Below are 22,364 nucleotides of genomic sequence, written 5' to 3' on the forward strand. Positions count from 1 at the left end.
CAGATCCAAGTACCCACCACAAAGCTTACTGCAAGCACTGAACCAGAAAATCATGCCTTGCCCAGACAACATATCATTTTGTGTCTCATAATACAAGAACAAATTCAGCAAGACTGTAATGTACTGATACAGTGTTACATCGTAATTACACGTTTACAGAAAAATATCTTCTGGTCTCCAGATTTTCGCTTTACAAAACACAATCTGGCATCTACTTACTGTGAGCAGAACATCTGGTCTCTTGTCTAATAGGACCATGCCTTCACTTGGCAAGCCAAAAGACTTTAGCTGGTACGTCAGATAGCCTCCATATGACGAAACCTGTACAGTTACACATTATTAGGCTGAGAGGAGATCACATGGGAGAACTGGGGGAGGGGTGGGTTAGTAGTGAGGTTATAGTCGGAGTCAGATCATCATATGAAAAATACGTCCGATTTTCATAATGAACAATTTTCATCCATATGACATCCGTGTTTGACCCATACAGTCATGGCCGAAAGTGTTTGCTCCCTTGAAATTGTTCCAAAAATTGAAGTATTTCTCCCAGAAAATTATTGCAATTCCACATGTTTTGTTATATAAATGTTTATTTCCTTTGTGTGTATTGGAACAACACACAAAAAAACTGAGAAAAGAAGGCAAATTGGACATCATTTCACACAAAACTCCCCCAAAAAAGGGTCTGGACAAAATTGTTGCCACCTTTCCAAATTTGTGGGTAACTTTTTTTCAAGTATGTGATGCTCGTTCAAACTTACCTAAGGCAAGTAACAGGTGTGGGCTACATGAAAATCACACCTGAAACCAGATAAAAAGGAGAGAAGTTGACTCAATCTCTGTATTGTGTGTCTGTGTGTGCCACACTAGTCATTGAGAACAGAAAGAGGAAAAGAGAACTGTCTGAGGACTTGAGAACCAAAAGTCCATCTCCACAGATCTTGATGTTCCTTTGTCGACATTGCGCAACATAATCAAGAAGTTTACAACCCATGGCACTGTAGCTATCTCCGTGGACGGCAGAGAAAAATTAATGAAAGGTTGCTACAGAGGATAGTCTAGGTGGTGGATAAGCAGCCCCAATTAAGTTCCAAAGAAATTCAAGCTGTCTTGCAGGCTCAGGGTGCATCAGTGTCAGCGCAAACTATCTGTCGACAACTGAATGTAATGAAACATTATTGCAGGAGACGCAGGAGGACCCCACTGCTGACACAGAGACATAAAAAGCTATATTGCAGTTTGCCAAAATGTATGTAAGTAACCCAAAATCCTTCAGGGAGAGCGTCTTGTGGATGAGACCAAGATAGAGCTTTTTGATACAGCACATCATTCTACAGTTTACCGAAAATGGAATGAGGCCTACAAAGAAAAGAATACAGTACATACAGTCAAATATGGTGGAGGTTCAAATATGTTTTGGGGTTGTTTTGCAGCCTCTGGCACTGAGTGCCTTGACTGTGTTCAAGTAATCATGAAATCTGAAGATTACCAAAGGATTTCAGGTCGCAATGTTGAGCCCAGTGTCAGGAAGTTGGATTTGCAACCTAGGTCATGGGTCTCCCAGCAGGACAATGACCACAAACATACTTCAAGAAGCACCCAGAAATTGATGGAAACAAAGCGCTGGAGAGTTCTGCAATGGCCAGCAATGAGTCTAGATCTAAATCCCATTGAACACCTGTGGAGAGATCTTAAAATTGCTGTTGGGAGAAGGCGCCCTTCAAATATGAGAGACCTGGAGCAGTTTGCAAAAGAAGAGTGGTCCAAAATTCCAGTTGAGAGGTGTAAGAAGCTTGTTGATGGTTATAGGAAGCGACTGATTGCAGTTATTTATTCCAAAGGGTGTGCAACCAAATATTAAGTTGAGGGGGGAGTTGGATGTTTCGCCCCCAGCAGTTCGCCCCCGGGTACATTTCGCCCTCGCACATTTCGCCCCCAGGATGTTTTGCCCCCGCACATTTCACCCCCGCACATATCGCCCCCAGTTCGCCCCGGTCCGGGGGCGAAACGTGCGGGGGCGAATCTTCCTGGGGGAGAAATGATAGGGGCGAAATGTACCTGGGAGCGAACTGATGGGGGCTACTGCTGGGGGCGAAATTTCATATAACCAGTTGAGGGTGCCAACAATTTTGTCTTGCCCATTTTTGGGTTTTGTGTGAAATTATGTCCAATTTGCCTTTTTTTCTGTTTCTTATCTTGTTCCAATATACACAAAGGAAATAAACATGTGTATAACAAAACATGTGTAATTGCAATAATTTTCTTGCAGAAATATTTCACTGACCCTTGTATTATACTTACCTGCCCCTGGCGGTAATAATAAGTATAATAAGACAGTGGCGAGTGAGTATAAGACTAGGGTCAGAGACCTCAGATGGTACTTTAAGAAGGACAATGCATTCGTAAAAATTGGATGCAACACAAATGATCCATATTATATCCAATTTTGTTTTTGCGCACACATAGACTTGAATAGGTGAGTCTCATCCAAGATACAGAAGAGACTAGTGCATTCTGCAAATTTTTTTTAACATGGACACTCTTTCTGAACAGCCCTACTCAATAATATTAGTCCGTGAATTATCTGTGTGAACGAATAATACTTTGATCTGAACGAGCCCTAAGAAACCACAGCCACAAAGCATGCTCAAAACACACACTTTTCCATGCTTTACATTTATTCTTACGTACCCTCTCTCCCAAGTACGATGCTGGCGCCACCCAGTGCAAACTGTGAACAGATGGAGGTAATTCTTGCACATCCGCTACAACACTGTTGCTCCCTGGATTAAAGGTGACATCTACTCTGGTCTGATCTGATGTTTCAAGTATCCAGAACCTCATATCTACAAACTTAACAGAAAAAGCACATTTATAGTAATGGCAGCCTATATGAAGTCAGGTCTAAGACCTTAACAACTAATATGTACATATAAATATTTAAGAATTTATGTGACTCAATAATATTCATTACAAAACAATAATCTGTAATAGTAAAAATGGATGTGGATGGAGAAAAAGTTTCAAAAGTCTGGGGAAGTATGGTCTGATATATAGGAGATAACACTTAAAAAGATAGGGAACTTAGACGTGGTTGGAAGGGAGTGGTCTGACACAGAAGGGCTGGGGAGGGAGTGTTCTGACACAGAAGGGCTGGGGAGGGAGTGGTCTGACACAGAAGGGCTGGGGAGGGAGTGGTCTGACACAGAAGGGCTGGGGAGGGAGTGGTCTGACACAGAAGGGCTGGGGAGGAAGTGATCTGACACAGAAGGGCTGGGGAGGAAGTCATCTGACACAGAAGGGCTGGGGAGGGAGTGGTCTGACACAGAATGGCTGGAGAGGGAGTGGTCTGACACAGAAGGGCTGGGGAGGGAGTGGTCTCATACAGAAGGGCTGGGGAGGGAGTGATCTGACACAGAAGGGCTGGGGAAGGAGTGGTCTGACACAGAAGGGCAGGGGAGGGAGTGGTCTGACACAGAAGGGCTGGGGAGGGAGTGATCTGACAGAAGGGCTGGGGAAGGAGTGGTCTGACACAGAAGGGCTGGAGAGGGAGTGCTATGACACACAGAAGAGCTGGGGAGGGAGTGATCTGACACAGAACAGCCGGGGAGGGAGTGATCTGACACAGAAGGGCTGGGGAGAGAGTGATCTGACACAGAAGGGCTGGGGAGAGAGTGATCTGACACAGAAGGGCTGGGGAGAGAGTGATCTGACACAGAAGGGCTGGGGAGGGAGTGGTCTGTAACAGAATGGCTGGAGAGGGAGTGGACTGACACAGAATGGCTGGGGAGGGCGTGATCTGACACAGAAGGGCTGGGGAGGGAGTGGTCTGACACAGAATGGCTGGAGAGGGAGTGGTCTGACACAGAAGGGCTGGGGAGAGAGTGATCTGACACAGAAGGGCTGGGGAGAGAGTGATCTGACACAGAAGGGCTGGGGAGAGAGTGATCTGACACAGAAGGGCTGGGGAGGGAGTGGTCTCATACAGAAGGGCTGGGGAGGGAGTGATCTGACAGAAGGGCTGGGGAAGGAGTGGTCTGACACAGAAGGGCTGGAGAGGGAGTGCTATGACACACAGAAGAGCTGGGGAGGGAGTGATCTGATACAGAAGGGCTGGAGAGGGAGTGGTCTGACACAGAAGGGCTGGAGAGGGAGTGCTATGACACACAGAAGAGCTGGGAGGGAGTGATCTGACACAGAAGGGCTGGAGAGGGAGTGGTCTGACACAGAAGGGCTGGAGAGGGAGTGCTATGACACACAGAAGAGCTTGGGAGGGAGTGGTCTGACCCAGAAGGGCTGGGGAGGGAGTGCTATGACACACAGAAGAGCTTGGGAGGGAGTGATCTGTCACAGAAGGGCTGGAGAGGGAGTGATCTGACACAGAAGGGCTGGGGAAGGAGTGATCTGACACACAGAAGAGCTGGGGAGGGAGTGGTCTGACACACAAGAGCTGGGGAGGGAGTGCTATGACACACAGAAGAGCTAGGAGGGAGTGATCTGACACAGAAGGGCTGGAGAGGGAGTGGTCTGACACAGAAGGGCTGGAGAGGGAGTGGTCTGACACAGAAGGGCTGGAGAGGGAGTGCTATGACACACAGAAGAGCTTGGGAGGGAGTGGTCTGACACAGAAGGGCTGGGGAGGGAGTGTTATGACACACAGAAGAGCTTGGGAGGGAGTGATCTGTCACAGAAGGGCTGGGGAGGGAGTGGTCTGACACAGAAGAGCTGGGGAGTGAGTGGTCTGACATAGAAGAGCTGGGGAGGGAGTGGGCTGACACAGAAGAGCTGAGGAGGGAGTGGTCTGACACAGAAGAGCTGGGGAGGGAGTGGTGTGACACAGAAGAGCTGGGGAGGGAGTGGTGTGACACAGAAGGGCTGGGGAGGGAGTGCTATGACACACAGAAGAGCTTGGGAGGGAGTGATCTGTCACAGAAGGGCTGGGGAGGGCGTGGTCTGACACAGAAGAGCTGGGGAGTGAGTGGTCTGACATAGAAGAGCTGGGGAGGGAGTGGGCTGACACAGAAGAGCTGGGGAGTGAGTGGTCTGACATAGAAGAGCTGAGGAGGGAGTGGTCTGACACAGAAGAGCTGGGGAGGGAGTGGTGTGACACAGAAGAGCTGGGGAGGGAGTGGTGTGACACAGAAGAGCTGGGGAGGGAGTGGTGTGACACAGAAGAGCTGGGGAGGGAGTGGTATGACACAGAAGGGCTGGGGAGGGAGTGGTCTGACACAGAAGAGCTAGAGAGGGAGTGGTCTGACACAGAAGGGCTGGGGAGGGAGTGGTCTGACACACAGAAGAGCTGGGAGAGAAGTGGTCTGACACACAGAAGGGCTGGGGAGGGAGTGATCTGACACACAGAAGAGCCGGGGAGGGAGTGGTCTGACACACAGAAGAGCTGGGGAGGGAGTGGTCAGACACAGAAGAGCTGGGGAGGGAGTGGTCAGACACACAGAAGAGCTGGGGAGGGAGTGGTCAGACACACAGAAGAGCTGGGGAGGGAGTGGTCTGACACAGAAGAGCTGGGGAGGGAGTGGTCTGACACAGAAGAGCTGGGGAGGGAGTGGTCTGACACAGAAGAGCTGGGGAGGGAGTGGTCTGACACACAGAAGAGCTGGGAAAGAAGTGGTCTGACACAGAAGAGCTGAGGAGGGAGTGGTCTGACACAGAAGAGCTGGGGAGGGAGTGGTGTGACCAGGGCCCCAGCGAAAAAGTCTCAGTGGGCCCCTTTAGCACATACCACGATTCATGATGCACAGATACGGTGGAGAAATATAGGTATACACCACAGGGCCCAGCCTGCCTCCTCATCCTTGCATGCACACACAGTACGCAGACATGCACACACACAGTACGTAGACATGCACACACACAGTACGTAGACATGCACACAGTACACAGACATGCACACGCGCACACACACAATACGTAGACATACATACACACAATACGAAGACACGCACACAATACGCAGACACGCACACAATACGCAGACACGCACACAGACATGCACACGGTATGCAGACATGCACACACATACACACATGAACATGGTACACAGATATACACACACACAATACGCAGACACGCACAGATATATACACATACATATTTGAACACATTCTCAAAAACACATATAAAACAGACATAAATATACGTACACAGTCATATACACTGACATACACAGACATTCACATCATACATTAGAAATATTTTTAATATGGGGATTGGGGAAGCTCGCTCACCTGCCCCCTGGCCTGTGTCCCTTCCAGCTCCTCAGTCATGTGGCAGTGGAGGGCCTCCGGCGTGTCACATGGCCCTGGACCATATGGGGGGCCCACTCGCCGTCAGGGCCCGGGCCACTTCCCCAGCATCTGTGCAGGGCCGGCAGTGCTGTCCGAGCCCTGCTTTGCTTCATGAAGCAGCAGCAGTGTGCGGTCAGTGTGCTGCTGCTCCACCAATCAGGCCCAGTGCTGTCACTTTCCAGACATGGCCGCACGCTGTGCGCTGTGCGGCTGTGTCTGGTAGTAATGACGCGGCAGGTGTGACACACAAGCACAATTAAAGGCGCAGTGTCGCCCCTGCGTGTCATAACTACCAGACACAGCCGCACATCGCACAGTGCACCGCCATGTCTGAAAAGTGACAGCACTGGGCCTGATTGGTGGAGCAGCAGCACACTGACCGCACACTGCTGCTGCTGCATGAAGCAGAGCAGGGCTTGAACAGCACCGGCGGCCCTGCACAGATGCCAGGGAAGCGGCCCGTGCCCCGATGGTGAGTGGGCCCGCTTGATGGTCCAGGGCCCCGGCACTTGCCCGGGTACGCCGGGTGCTGACGCCGGCCCTGGGTGTAACACAGAAGAGCTGGGGAGGGAGTGATCTGACACACAGAAGAGCTGGGAAAGAAGTGGTCTGACACACAGAAGGGCTGGGGAGGGAGTGATCTGACACAAAAGAGCTGGGGAGGGAGTGGTCTGACACACAGAAGAGCTGGGGAGGAAGTGGTCTGACAAAGAAGAGCTGGGGAGGGAGTGGTCTGACACAGAAGAGCTGGGGAGGGAGTGGTGTGACACACAGAAGAGCTGGGGAGGGAGTGGTCTGATTCAGAAGGGCTGGGGAGGGAGTGGTCTGACACACAGAAGAGCTGGGGAGGGAGTGGTCTGACACACAGAAGAGCTGGGGAGGGAGTGGTCTGACACAGAATAGCTGGGGAGGGAGTGGTCTGACACACAGAAGAGCTGGGGAGGGAGTGGTGTGACACACAGAAGAGCTGGGGAGGGAGTGGTATGACACAGAAGGGCTGGGGAGGGAGTGGTCTGACACACAGAAGAGCTGGGGAGGGAGTGGTCTGACACACAGAAGGGCTGGGGAGGGAGTGGTCTGACATAGAAGAGCTGGGGAGGGAGTGGTGTGACACAGAAGAGCTGGGGAGGGAGTGGTGTGACACAGAAGAGCTGGGGAGGGAGTGGTCTGAAACACATTAGAGCTGGGGAGGGAGTGGTCTAACACAGAAGAGCTGGGGAGGGAGTGGTCTGACACAGAAGGGCTGGGGAGGGAGTAGTCTGACACACAGAAGAGCTGGGGAGGGAGTAGTCTGACACACAGAAAGGCTGGGAAGGGAGTGGTCTGACACACAGAAGGGCTGGGAAGGGAGTAGTCTGACACACCCTAACCTTCTGGGTTAGGGAGGTAGACAGTCTAGGATGGTAGTGATCTTACACTGGGAAGGGAGTAGCCTGACACATGAGAGGGACAGGTGATGGAGTGAACTGGCACACAGAGGGTCTGAAGAAGAAGCCATCTGCCACAAATGCCAATTCGATAATTCATTGTCTGACACTTAGTAAAGCTGGAAAAGGAAGCTCTGGTACAGTGTAGCAACCGAATGAGAAGTGATTTTGCCACATGCGTAAATAGAAAAGGACAAGTGGTCTAATACTTATGGATAAATGAGGGAGTTTAGGTGGCTTTTTGTGAGGTGGTAATATGGTGGTGATAATGTTACTGCAATTGTGTGACGGTACACTCATCTGTGGTCTGCTGCACTTTATCCCTCCTGGTCAGGTAAATGATCGGGTTACAATAGATTGATTGCTAGTGCGTCGGGATATACACGAGCACAGACCACCGCGAGAATAGCCTTCTCTTCTTCCTGCGGTGGACAGCCCATGTGTACATCCTGACGCACCAGCAATCCATTTATACATAAAAGGACCTGTCACTAAGACAAAAGTGCCAAGATTTTGCTCTTATTTTATTCACACTACTTCCTGGAGTTTTCCATTTTTTTTTTTTTAATTCCACCACTCAGTTCCAGAGATTGTAGCTTTTTTTATTTAGTGCTAATTTCTATGTTCTTTTCCAAGGGGGCGTTGCTCACAGGGTAATAATAAATAGCAGCTTAGAGACATGCCCCCAGAGAATGTAAATGAGGAGTCCTCGGTGCACCCTTGGTGTAGACAAGTTCTCAGTTCACTGTTTAGCCCTTTTAATTACAATCCTCCACGCCTCCTCCTATGCTGATTGACAGTGCTCGCATTACCTCTCTGGCTGTATAAATGAAGCAATACAGTCACAAAAATGACATTTTCCTGATGCCCTTCATCAAAATTTGAAAAAATATGTTTTTAATCTACACTGTTCTTGCACTTTTTACTCTGTTGTCAAAGCTCAAAAACTTGGTGCTTGATTTTGAAACATGATGATAAAGTACATTAGCAGCTTAGTGAAGGCCTCTATGGTAAAAATAAAGTGCCTTCTGCTTACAACCCAACGTCCAGTCTGGACTTTTAAATCGGAACCTAAAAGTTTAGGATGAGCTGGTCTGACTTTTTAGTATTATCACCCACAATAGTCATGTATATTTGGTTCTCGTTACTAAACCCACTTGTACTTTTTAGTTTTCTTTTTCTTTTTAGGTCCAACCCTTTTTTTTGGAATTAGTAAATGACTTTTGCCCTATAGCCACTTACAACTACTGGCTGCTGGGCAGAACCCAAGTAATCCGACCACCACGGCTACTGTTGTTACAACTCTTTACACTTTCATGAGTCACTTCCACTATCCCTTAACACATGAAGTCTATAAATTCTTACTTATTTGCTATAAAACAAAACACAAACCACAAGAAAGTCTTTCCTAATCCAGGAATATCAGACATCCTTGGGATAGGCTAAAACTTGAAGTTACAGTAACTTGATTATGTCACTAGTTTATACGGAATGATGTCATCCGGTCTGAGGATCAGCTAAGATCTCTATAAGTATTCTACCCGGTGCTAGATGAGCAGTCAAGCCCTAAACAGTTTTACCAAAGTACAATGTATCTGGAACTATTTCAAATTCTTATATTGAAAGAAATATGAACTTTCAATTTCTACAATAGATCTTTCACTTTTAGTCTATAAACATTTAAAATAATTGCTTTAATTTACCTTTTTCCTATGTTTATTGGATGAATGGCAAATATCAGTTGCTCCAAAACAGAAGCATTTGATGCAGCCCTTGGTATTTGAAGGGTCAAAATAAAATGATCCACTGCGACATACATCACATCTTGAGCCTTCAGTATTTTCCTGCATATAAGAAAGTTATATTTAAAAAGTTATAATTCAAGTGGACTCAAAGGGTTATTCCCATCTTTACAGATGGTTATTGTCAGATAGTGCTAGTAAATGCAAGCAATATTGCCATTTGCTGCTTATTAAAATTAACAGCTTTACTTGAGATATTAACACTTTCATTTTGTTTAAAGCTTGTTGCCTAGGAGACCGGCCACCGCTGCTGTCCAGCTTGTAAGCACTGCGCTGAATCAGGTCAGGATTAGGAGGTAATGGTGTGCTCTAGCGTTCCCAGCCAGCTTCAAAACAGTGCTTACAAGCTCAATAGATAAGCGCTGAGCCCTTCGCATGTCCTTCTGAGTATCACTGCATATGTTTTGCTAATCTTTCTTGTCAGTTGTCAGTCTCCAAGGTAACAATCTGTATACAAAGAAAAATGCTAATATCTCAAGAATGGCTGGAAATTTCAAAATTACTTTGTATTTACAAGCACTATCCAAGAATACCCATTAATGAAAATTGAAATGATAATGTAAATTGATAACTATAATATACAATATATACACTACAGTCAGCAATATGGGATGCAGCGTTTACTGACAGCTCTTGCTACACATATAAGAAAAGATGCATTTCATGAAATAGAGAAAATAAGGATTTGTCTTTAGGAGGGCTGTGGAGTCTGAGTCTTGGAGTCAGAGTTGGTGTCCATTTTGGTGGAGTCGGTATAAAATGGACCGACTCCGACTCCTAAAATATATAATACATTGGGTACAGTAGTACAATGCAGGATGTGCTGTAAATGTTTTCAGAAGAATTTGGGAAAGTTGTGATATGTCCTATAAATGTCTGTTCTGTTCCTGATCTGGGGATCTCGGCTTTTAGTTGAGATGAATCTGTGCTGCACTTTATGTACATGCTCAGTAGTGAGATGAATCTGTGCTGCACTTTATGTACATGCTCAATAGTGAGGCAGTGAGATGAATCTGTGCTGCACTTTATGTACATGCTCAGTAGTGAGGCAGTGAGATGAATCTGTGCTGCACTTTATGTACACGCTCAGTAGTGAGATGAATCTGTGCTGCACTTTATGTACATGCTCAGTAGCGAGGCAGTGAGATGAATCTGTGCTGCACTTTATGTACATGCTCAGTAGTGAGGCAGTGAGATGAATCTGTGCTGCACTTTATGTACATGCTCAGTAGTGAGATGAATCTGTGCTGCACTTTATGTACATGCTCAGTAGTGAGGCAGTGAGATGAATCTGTGCTGCACTTTATGTACATGCTCAGTAGTGAGATGAATCTGTGCTGCACTTTATGTACACGCTCAGTAGTGAGATGAATCTGTGCTGCACTTTATGTACATGCTCAGTAGTGAGATGAATCTGTGCTGCACTTTATGTACATGCTCAGTAGTGAGGCAGTGAGATGAATCTGTGCTGCACTTTATGTACATGCTCAGTAGTGAGATGAATCTGTGCTGCACTTTATGTACATGCTCAGTAGTGAGGTAGTGAGATGAATCTGAGCTGCACTTTATGTACATGCTCAGTAGTGAGGCAGTGAGATGAATCTGTGCTGCACTTTATGTACAAGCTCAGTAGTGAGGCAGTGAGATGAATCTGTGCTGCACTTTATGTACATGCTCAGTAGTGAGGCAGTGAGATGAATCTGTGCTGCACTTTATGTACATGCTCAGTAGTGAGGCAGTGAGATGAATCTGTGCTGCACTTTATGTACATGTTCAGTAGTGAGGCAATGAGATCGATCTGTGCTGCACTTTATGTACATGCTCAGTAGTGAGGCAGTGAGATGAATCTGTGCTGCGCTTTATGTACATGCTCAGTAGTGAGGCAGTGAGATGAATCTGTGCTGTGCTTTATGTACATGCTCAGTAGTGAGATGAATCTGTGCTGCACTTTATGTACATGCTCAGTAGTGAGAGGAATCTGTGCTACACTTTATGTACATGCTCAGTAGTGAGGCAGTGAAATGAATCTGTGCTTCACTTTATGTACATGCTCAGTAGTGAGATGAATCTGTGCTGCACTTTATGTACATGCTCCGTAGTGAAGCAGTGAGATGAATCTGTGCTGCACTTTATGTACATGCTCAGTAGCAAGGTAGTGAGATGACTCTGAGCTGCACTTTATGTACATGCTCAGTAGTGAGGCAGTGAGATGAATCTGTGCTGCACTTTATGCACACGCTCAGTAGTGAGGCAGTGAGATGAATCTGTTCTGCACTTTATGTACATGCTCAGTAGTGAGGCAGTGAGATGAATCTGTGCTGCGCTTTATGTACATGCTCAGTAGTGAGATGAATCTGTGCTGCACTTTATGTACATGCTCAGTAGTGAGGCAGTGAGATGAATCTGTGCTGCACTTTATGTACATGCTCAGTAGTGAGGCAGTGAGATGAATCTGTGCTGCACTTTATGTACATGTTCAGTAGTGAGGCACTGAGATCGATCTGTGCTGCACTTTATGTACATGCACAGTAGTGAGGCAGTGAGATGAATCTGTGCTGCACTTTATGTACATGCTCAGTAGTGAGATGAATCTGTGCTGCACTTTATGTACATGCTCAGTAGTGAGGCATTGAGATGAATCTGTGCTGCGCTTTATGTACATGCTCAGTAGTGAGGCAGTGAGATGAATCTGTGCTGTGCTTTATGTACATGCTCAGTAGTGAGATGAATCTGTGCTGCACTTTATGTACATGCTCAGTAGTGAGATGAATCTGTGCTGCACTTTATGTACAGTACAGACCAAAAGTTTGGACACACCTTCTCATTTAAAGATTTTTCTGTATTTTCATGACTTTGAAAATTGTACATTCACACTGAAGGCATAAAAACTATGAATTAACACATGTGGAATTATATAGTTAACAAAAAAGTGTGAAACAACTGAAAATATGTCTTATATTCTAGGTTCTTCAAAGTAGCCACCTTTTGCTTTGATGACTGCTTTGCACACTCTTGGCATTCTCTTGATGAGCTTCAAGAGGTAGTCACCGGAAATGGTTTTCACTTCACAGGTGTGCCCTGTCAGGTTTAATAAGTGTGATTTCTTGCCTTATAAATGGGGTTGGGACCATCAGTTGTGTTGTGTAGAAGTGAGGTGGATACACAGCTGATAGTCCTACTGAATAGGCTGTTAGAATTTGTATTATGGCAAGAAAAAAGCAGCTAAGTAAAGAAAAACAAGTTGCCATCATTATTTTAAGAAATGAAGGTCAGTCAGTCCGAAAATTTAGGAAAACTTTGAAAGTGTCCCCAAGTGCAGTTGCAAAAACCATCAAGCGCTACAAAAAACTGGCTCACATGAGGACCGCCCCAGGAAAGGAAGACCAAGAGTCACCTCTGCTTCTGAGGATAAGTTTCTCCGAGTCACCAGCCTCAGAAATCGCAGGTTAACAGCAGCTCAGATTAGAGACCAGGTCAATGCCACACAGAGTTCTAGCAGCAGACATATCTCTACAACAACTGTTAAGAGAAGACTTTGTGCAGCAGGCCTTCATGGTAAAATAGCTGCTAGGAAACCACTGCTAAGGACAGGCAAGAAGCAGAAGAGACTTGTTTGGGCTAAAGAACACAAGGAATGGGCATTAGACCAGTGGAAATCTGTCCTTTGGTCTGATGAGTCCAAATTTGAGATCTTTGGTTCCAACCACCGTGTCTTTGTGCGACGCAGAAAAGGTGAACGGATGGACTCTACATGCCTGGTTCCCACCGAGAAGCATGGAGGAGGAGGTGTGATGGTGTGGGGGTGCTTTGCTGGTGACACTGTTGGGGATTTATTCAAAATTGAAGGCATACTGAACCAGCATGGCTACCACAGCATCTTGCAGCGGCATGCTATTCCACCCGGTTTGCGTTTAGTTGGACCATCATTTATTTTTCAACAGGTCAATGACCCCAAACACACCTCCAGGCTGTGTTAGGGCTATTTGACCAAGAAGGAGAGTGATGGGGTGCTATGCCAGATGACCTGGCCTCCACAGTCACCAGACCTGAACCCAATCGATAAGGTTTGGGGTGAGCTGGACCGCAGAGTGAAGGAAAAAAGGCCAACAAGTGCTAAGCATCTCTGGGAACTCCTTCAAGATTGTTGGAAGACCATTTCCGGTGACTACCTCTTGAAGCTCATCAAGAGAATGCCAAGAGTGTGCAAAGCAGTCATCAAAGCAAAAGGTGGCTACTTTGAAGAACCTAGAATATAAGACATATTTTCAGTTGTTTCACACTTTTTTGTTAAGTATATAATTCCACATGTGTTAATTCATAGTTTTGATGCCTTTAGTGTGAATGTACAATTTTCATAGTCATGAAAATACAGAAAAATCTTTAAATGAGAAGGTGTGTCTAAACTTTTGGTCTGTACTGTACATGCTCAGTAGTGAGGCAGTGAGATGAATCTGTGCTGCACTTTATGTACATGCTCAGTAGTGAGATGAATCTGTGCTGCACTTTATGTACATGCTCAGTAGTGAGATGAATCTGTGCTGCACTTTATGTACATTGTAGTGCCGGCGTCCCTGCCCTCTGCTAGGCAGGGACGCTGTTCCCCTCACCGCTCTGCTCCGTGCCCGGCGTCCCTCTCCCGCTCTGCTGGCAGCGCGCGCTCCTTCCCGGCCACTGTGCTTAGGGCGCGCGCGCGCGCCCTCCCTCCCTCTTAAAGGGGCCGCGCGCGCCGTCCTAAGGAGTCCCCGGCCAATGGCCGGAGGACTTTACCATATATAAGGCACCTCCTCCAAAATGGAGGTGCCCGAGCAATGTTGTTGCACCGTTCTACTCTGCTTCAGCCCTCAGGTCCCGTTGCCAGTTACCTGCCAGTTACCTGCCAGATTCCTGCCAGCTTGCTGTCCTAATCCTGCCTGATTTCCTGTTACCTGCCTGCCTGCCTGAGGTCCGACGGTCTGCCTTACAACTCCGGTCAGTCTGTCTAAGGACCAACTTGCCCGCTCACCTGGGAGCGCACATCAGCTACCTGCCTGCTTGCCTGAGGTCCGACGGTCTGCCTTACAACTCCGGTCAGTCTGTCTATGGACCAGCTTGCCCGCTCACCTGGGAGCGCTTCTCCGCTACCTGCCTGCTTGCCTGCCCGGAGGCTCCGCTGTCACGTGCTGTGACCACCAGCTATTCCAGACTCTTGCCCGCTCACCTGGGAGCGCTTCTCCGCTACCTGCCTGCTTGCCTGCCCGGAGGCTCCGCTGTCACGTGCTGTGACCACCAGCTATTCCAGACTCTTGCCCGCTCACCTGGGAGCGCTTCTCCGCTACCTGCCTGCTTGCCTGCCCGGGGGTTCCGCTGTCACGTGCTGGGACCACCAGCTATTCCAGAGACTCTCGCTTGCTCACCTGGGAGCACACATCCTCCATCTGCCTTGCTAGCCTACCTGGAGGTTCAGCCATCACAGGTCGTACCTACCCTTTACCTAGAGACTGCCCCGGTCGCTTGCCGTGACCTCCAGCCCGTTCTTCCAGAGACTGCCCCGGTCACTCGCCGTGACCTCCAGCCCGTTCTTCCAGAGACTGCCCTGATCACTTGCCGTGACCTCCTGCCCGTACACCCAGAGACTGTCCCGGTCACCTGCTGTGACTGCCTGCCTGGTCGCCACCCGCTCCCTTACAAGGACCGCTCCCTTGTATAGTAGCCCAGAGGTTCCGCCTCCCAGACCCGTTACAGTTTGCTCGGGCCATGGAACCCGGTGGCACCCAAGCTCCCTCGCTCTCGGACCTGTGTCATGAACTGTCCCGTCAAAGGTCCCAACAGGAGTCCATCCTGGGTCACCTGCGGAATGTCAATACTCGCCTGGACACTCTGACTGTTCCACCAACAACCTCCGCCAGTGCCATGTCTCGCAATCCGGCAGCTCCGCTGTCCACTAACACCATGATATCCTACCCCGGACCTCGGCTTTCTGCACCTCCTCGCTTCGGAGGCGACTCAGCCCAGGCTCGGGGCTTCATAAATCAGTGCACCCTGCACTTTGAACTATTGTCCCACCAGTTTAACTCCGACCGAGCCAAAATTGCATTCATCATGTCCCATCTCACCGGGGAGGCCCTGGCCTGGCTAAATCCTCTATGGGAGAGAGGAGACCCCCTGGTGTCCAACTTGCCTGCTTTTCTCACGGCTTTCCGGAAAGTCTTCGACGAACCCGGACGGAAGACCTCATCCGCATCATCGTTGCTACGCCTCCGTCAGGAAAGTCTCACCGTGGGCCAATATGCCATACGGTTCCGTACCCTTGCCTCGGAGCTGGCCTGGGATAACGACGCTCTGGTTTCCGTCTTCTGGGAGGGTCTGTCCGGCCGTATTAAAGATGAACTTGCCGGTCGGGACATTCCTACCACTCTCGATGACTTAATAACTCTTGCCACCCGGATTGACCTACGGTTCCAGGAGCGTGCCAGAGAGGTCACCCGTGAGAGGAGGTTACCACGTCTAGCTCCTACTTTTCAGAAACCCGTCACTCCTTCTGTCTCTAACCAGGTACACCCTCCTGAGCCTATGCAGGTCGACCAGACCAAGATGGTCAAGACCCGTCAGGACTTACGCCGTGCCGAGGGGACCTGCTTCTACTGTGGCAGTAAGGAGCACCGGATCCGTGCCTGCCCGGAGAGGTCGGGAAACGCCTGTGTCTAGGTTCGCTCAGAGAGGTCCACCTAGACAAGAATAAATCCTCTCCATCCCTGCTGTTGTCAGTTTCAATCATCTACGGGGAGAACCGTTATTTCGAACTAGCCCAACTGGACTCTGGAGCAGCCGGGAATCTTATTTCACAGTCCCTGGTAGAGAAATACTGCATCCCCACCAAACCTCTGGCTGTACCCTTGTCTGTTGCTGCCGTGGATGGGGGTCTCTTACCACGCCCCATCCAACTCATCACCGAATCCATTACTCTGCAGGTGGGAATGCTGCATTCTGAAAGTATCTCCTTCCATGTTCTGCCTGGACTCTCTCACGCCCTCTTGCTAGGCCTACCTTGGCTCCAGAAACATGCACCCGTTCTTGACTGGCAGACCGGAGAAGTCCTTCGCTGGGGACAGGGCTGCCATAAGACCTGTCTGGTTCCCGTTCATCCCGTCCGTCCTTCTCCTACCCCAGCTAATCTACCTGGACTTCCGATTCCTTATTGGTCTTATGCTGATGTCTTTAATAAAAAGGAGGCAGAGACACTACCCCCTCATAGACCATACGACTGCCCTATCGACCTGTTACCTGGTACTTCTCCTCCCCGTGGGCGTATTTATCCATTATCCGCTGCTGAGACCCGGTCGATGTCCGAATATATTGAGGAGAATCTGGCCAGGGGATTCATCCGGAAATCTACCTCCCCGGCGGGAGCAGGCTTCTTTTTCGTCAAAAAGAAGGACGGCTCTCTCCGTCCCTGTATAGACTATAGAGGCCTTAACCAGATCACGGTGAAGAATAAGTACCCCCTTCCGCTCATTCCGGAGTTATTTGATCGTCTGAGGGGGGCTAGAATCTTCACCAAACTGGACCTCCGTGGGGCGTACAACCTGGTTCGTATCCGTCAGGGGGATGAATGGAAGACGGCATTCAACACCCGGGACGGCCACTATGAATATCTGGTAATGCCCTTTGGCCTCTGTAACGCTCCTGCCGTCTTTCAAGAGTTGGTCAATGACATCTTCCGGGACCTTCTCTACTCCTGCGTAGTGGTGTACCTGGACGACATCTTGGTCTTCTCTCCGGATCTCCAGACTCACCGGAGGGATGTTCGTCAGGTCCTGCTCAGGCTCAGGCAGAACCATCTCTACGCTAAATATGAGAAGTGCCTCTTTGAGCAGACCTCGCTTCCGTTTCTGGGCTACATTATCTCTCAGACCGGCCTACAAATGGATCCTGAGAAACTGTCTGCCATCGAGAAATGGCCCCGACCAGAGGGGTTGAAGGCTATTCAACGGTTCCTGGGCTTCGCCAACTATTACCGCCTCTTCATCCCGCACTTCTCTTCCCGGACTGCCCCAATTTCCGCGCTCACCCGTAAGGGTACTAATCCCAAAGAGTGGCCGCCCGAAGCAGAGGAGGCCTTTCTTTCCCTAAAACAGGCCTTCTCTTCCGCCCCGGTGCTGCATCGCCCGGACGGCAACAAGCAGTTCTTCCTGGAAGTTGACGCCTCCTCCTCTGGAGCCGGAGCGGTACTTACTCAAAAATCATCTTCCGGGAGAATGGTAACTTGTGGCTTCTTCTCCAAACTCTTCTCCTCTTCTGAGCGCAACTATTCCATAGGAGACCGAGAGTTATTGGCCATCAAGCTGGCGTTGGAGGAGTGGCGTTACCTACTCGAGGGGGCTCTTCATCCGGTAATAATTTACACTGACCACAAGAACTTGGCTTACCTCCAGCATGCCCAGAGACTTAACCCGCGCCAAGCCCGGTGGTCCTTGTTTTTTGCTCGCTTTGATTTTGTTCTTCATTTTCGCCCGGCTGACAAAAACGTCAAAGCAGACGCCTTGTCCCGATCCTTTCTGGTGTCCGATCTCGAGGAAGAACCTAAACATATCATCGATCCCGCCAGAGTAATGCAGGTGGCTCCCGTGAGTCTAAATCGTCTCCCTCCCGGTAAGACGTTTGTTTCAGTACCTGATCGGGAGAAGATCCTACACTGGGGCCATTCGTCTAAACTAGCTGGCCACGCCGGTCAAAAAAAGACCCTCCAGCTTATTGCCCGGCACTATTGGTGGCCTACCCTGCACAAGGACATAATAGACTTTGTTTCTGCCTGTGTGTCCTGCGCCCGCAACAAAGTCCCGAGACATCTGCCAGCCGGACGCCTCCTTCCGCTTCCTGTACCTGCTGCCCCCTGGCAGCATATAGCAATGGACTTTATAACTGATCTCCCCGTCTCTGCTGGTTGTACGGTCATTTGGGTGGTCGCTGACCGCTTTTCCAAGATGGCTCACTTTATTCCCCTGCCTGGCCTTCCGTCTGCACCCGAGCTGGCTAAAGACTTTATCCGCCACATCTTCCGTCTTCATGGCCTGCCCCTCCACATCGTGTCGGATCGTGGGGTACAGTTCACCTCACGTTTCTGGAGAGCCACTTGTAAACTACTAGACGTCACCCTGGACTTCTCTTCCGCTTACCACCCACAGTCCAATGGTCAAGTGGAGCGGATCAATCAGAACCTGACCAGTTACCTCCGGCACTTCGTTAATGCCCACCATTCTGACTGGGTGGATCTCCTACCATGGGCCGAGTTCTCTTATAATAATCACGAGAGCGAATCCTCCTCCAAATCCCCGTTTTTTGTAGTCTTTGGTCAGCATCCTCGGATTCCTTTTCCTGTCTCCACCTCTGTGGACAACCCGGCTGCGGAATCTCTCGTTAGCAAATTTTCCTCCATATGGGAGAGTACCCGGTCCGCACTCCTTCTGTCATCCGAGCGTATGAAAAGACACGCTGACAAAAAACGCCTGGATCCTCCACAATTTCGTCCAGGAGATAAAGTCTGGCTCTCATCTAAATATGTTCGACTCAAGATACCTTCTTACAAGTTAGGGCCTCGGTTCATCGGTCCTCTGGAGGTCATCAGTCAGATCAACCCGGTGGCCTATAAATTGAAACTCCCGGCCAACTTACGGATCCCTAACTCCTTCCATGTATCTCTCCTCAAACCCGTGGTGCTTAACTCTTTTTCCAAGTCTACAGGTACGCCTCCTGCTCCGGTTTCTGCTGAGGACGAGTTTGAGGTAGAGAACATTCTTGCCACCAAAAGGGTAAGAGGAAAGACCTTTTTTCTGGTAGATTGGAAGGGGTTTGGTCCTGAGGAGAGAACGTGGGAGCCCCGGGAGAACATCCATGCCCCTCTTATCCTAGCTAAATTTCTATCTGGCCTAAAAAAGGGGGGGCCTAAAGGGGGGGGTACTGTAGTGCCGGCGTCCCTGCCCTCTGCTAGGCAGGGACGCTGTTCCCCTCACCGCTCTGCTCCGTGCCCGGCGTCCCTCTCCCGCTCTGCTGGCAGCGCGCGCTCCTTCCCGGCCACTGTGCTTAGGGCGCGCGCGCGCGCCCTCCCTCCCTCTTAAAGGGGCCGCGCGCGCCGTCCTAAGGAGTCCCCGGCCAATGGCCGGAGGACTTTACCATATATAAGGCACCTCCTCCAAAATGGAGGTGCCCGAGCAATGTTGTTGCACCGTTCTACTCTGCTTCAGCCCTCAGGTCCCGTTGCCAGTTACCTGCCAGATTCCTGCCAGCTTGCTGTCCTAATCCTGCCTGATTTCCTGTTACCTGCCTGCCTGCCTGAGGTCCGACGGTCTGCCTTACAACTCCGGTCAGTCTGTCTAAGGACCAACTTGCCCGCTCACCTGGGAGCGCACATCAGCTACCTGCCTGCTTGCCTGAGGTCCGACGGTCTGCCTTACAACTCCGGTCAGTCTGTCTATGGACCAGCTTGCCCGCTCACCTGGGAGCGCTTCTCCGCTACCTGCCTGCTTGCCTGCCCGGAGGCTCCGCTGTCACGTGCTGTGACCACCAGCTATTCCAGACTCTTGCCCGCTCACCTGGGAGCGCTTCTCCGCTACCTGCCTGCTTGCCTGCCCGGAGGCTCCGCTGTCACGTGCTGTGACCACCAGCTATTCCAGACTCTTGCCCGCTCACCTGGGAGCGCTTCTCTGCTACCTGCCTGCTTGCCTGCCCGGGGGTTCCGCTGTCACGTGCTGGGACCACCAGCTATTCCAGAGACTCTCGCTTGCTCACCTGGGAGCACACATCCTCCATCTGCCTTGCTAGCCTACCTGGAGGTTCAGCCATCACAGGTCGTACCTACCCTTTACCTAGAGACTGCCCCGGTCGCTTGCCGTGACCTCCAGCCCGTTCTTCCAGAGACTGCCCCGGTCACTCGCCGTGACCTCCAGCCCGTTCTTCCAGAGACTGCCCTGATCACTTGCCGTGACCTCCTGCCCGTACACCCAGAGACTGTCCCGGTCACCTGCTGTGACTGCCTGCCTGGTCGCCACCCGCTCCCTTACAAGGACCGCTCCCTTGTATAGTAGCCCAGAGGTTCCGCCTCCCAGACCCGTTACATACATGCTCAGTAATGAGGCAGTGAGATGAATCGGTGCTGCACTTTATGTACACGCTCAGTAGTGAGGCAGTGAGATGAATCTGTGCTGCACGTTATGTACATGCTCAGTAGTGAGGCAGTGAGATGAATCTGTGCTGCACTTTATGTACATGCTCAGTAGTGAGGCAGTGAGATGAATCTGTGCTGCACGTTATGTACATGCTCAGTAGTGAGGCAGTGAGATGAATCTGTGCTGCACTTTATGTACATGCTCAGTAGTGAGATCAATCTGTGCTGCACTTTATGTACATGCTCAGTAGTGAGGCAGTGAGATGAATCTGTGCTGCACTTTATGTACACGCTCAGTAGTGAGATGAATCTGTGCAGCACTTTATGTACATGCTCAGTAGTGAGATGAATCTGTGCTGCACTTTATGTACATGCTCAGTAATGAGGCAGTGAGATGAATCGGTGCTGCACTTTATGTACACGCTCAGTAGTGAGGCAGTGAGATGAATCTGTGCTGCACGTTATGTACATGCTCAGTAGTGAGGCAGTGAGATGAATCTGTGCTGCACTTTATGTACATGCTCAGTAGTGAGGCAGTGAGATGAATCTGTGCTGCACGTTATGTACATGCTCAGTAGTGAGGCAGTGAGATGAATCTGTGCTGCACTTTATGTACATGCTCAGTAGTGAGATGAATCTGTGCTGCACTTTATGTACATGCTCAGTAGTGACACAGTGAGATGAATCTGTGCTGCACTTTATGTACACGCTCAGTAGTGAGATGAATCTGTGCAGCACTTTATGTACACGCTCAGTAGTGAGGCAGTGAGATGAATCTGTGCTGCACTTTGTGTACATGCTCAGTAGTGAGGCAGTGAGATGAATCTGTGCTGCACTTTATGTACATGCTCAATAGTGAGGCAGTGAGATGAATCTGTGCTGCACGTTATGTACATGCTCAGTAGTGAGGCAGTGAGATGAATCTGTGCTGCACTTTATGTACATGCTCAGTAGTGAGGCAGTGAGATGAATCTGTGCTGCACGTTATGTACATGCTCAGTAGTGAGGCAGTGAGATAAATCTGTGCTGCACTTTATGTACATGCTCAGTAGTGAGATGAATCTGTGCTGCACTTTATGTACATGCTCAGTAGTGAGACAGTGAGATGAATCTGTGCTGCACTTTATGTACACGCTCAGTAGTGAGATGAATCTGTGCAGCACTTTATGTACACGCTCAGTAGTGAGGCAGTGAGATGAATCTGTGCTGCACTTTGTGTACATGCTCAGTAGTGAGGCAGTGAGATGAATCTGTGCTGCACTTTATGTACATGCTCAATAGTGAGGCAGTGAGATGAATCTGTGCTGCACTTTATGTACATGCTCAGTAGTGAGGCAGTGAGATGAATCTGTGCTGCACTTTATGTACACGCTCAGTAGTGAGGCAGTGAGATGAATCTGTGCTGCACTTTATGTACACGCTCAGTAGTGAGGCAGTGAGATGAATCTGTGCTGCACTTTGTGTACATGCTCAGTAGTGAGGCAGTGAGATGAATCTGTGCTGCACTTTATGTACATGCTCAATAGTGAGGCAGTGAGATGAATCTGTGCTGCACTTTATGTACATGCTCAGTAGTGAGGCAGTGAGATGAATCTGTGCTGCACTTTATGTACACGCTCAGTAGTGAGGCAGTGAGATGAATCTGTGCTGCACTTTATGTACATGCTCAGTAGTGAGGCAGTGAGATGAGTCTGTG

General features: G+C 49.4%; 1 protein-coding gene across 1 annotated transcript in view; it reads right to left on the minus strand.

The window, feature by feature from the left end:
- LAMA3 (laminin subunit alpha 3) overlaps positions 1 to 22,364 on the minus strand; it is a 244,789-nt gene that overhangs the window by 63,523 nt on the left and 158,902 nt on the right. Inside the window, exons 36-38 of the mRNA XM_073679182.1 lie at positions 9,433 to 9,573; positions 2,692 to 2,853; positions 220 to 321 (exon numbers count right to left, since the gene is read on the minus strand). Coding sequence (XP_073535283.1) covers positions 220 to 321; positions 2,692 to 2,853; positions 9,433 to 9,573 — 405 coding nt within the window. The remainder of the gene's footprint in view (positions 1 to 219; positions 322 to 2,691; positions 2,854 to 9,432; positions 9,574 to 22,364) is intronic.

The sequence above is a fragment of the Phyllobates terribilis genome, unplaced genomic scaffold, assembly GCF_046119375.1.
Source record: "Phyllobates terribilis strain yellow unplaced genomic scaffold, ASM4611937v1 Scaffold_4__5_contigs__length_816908805, whole genome shotgun sequence".
NCBI lineage: Eukaryota > Metazoa > Chordata > Amphibia > Anura > Dendrobatidae > Phyllobates > Phyllobates terribilis.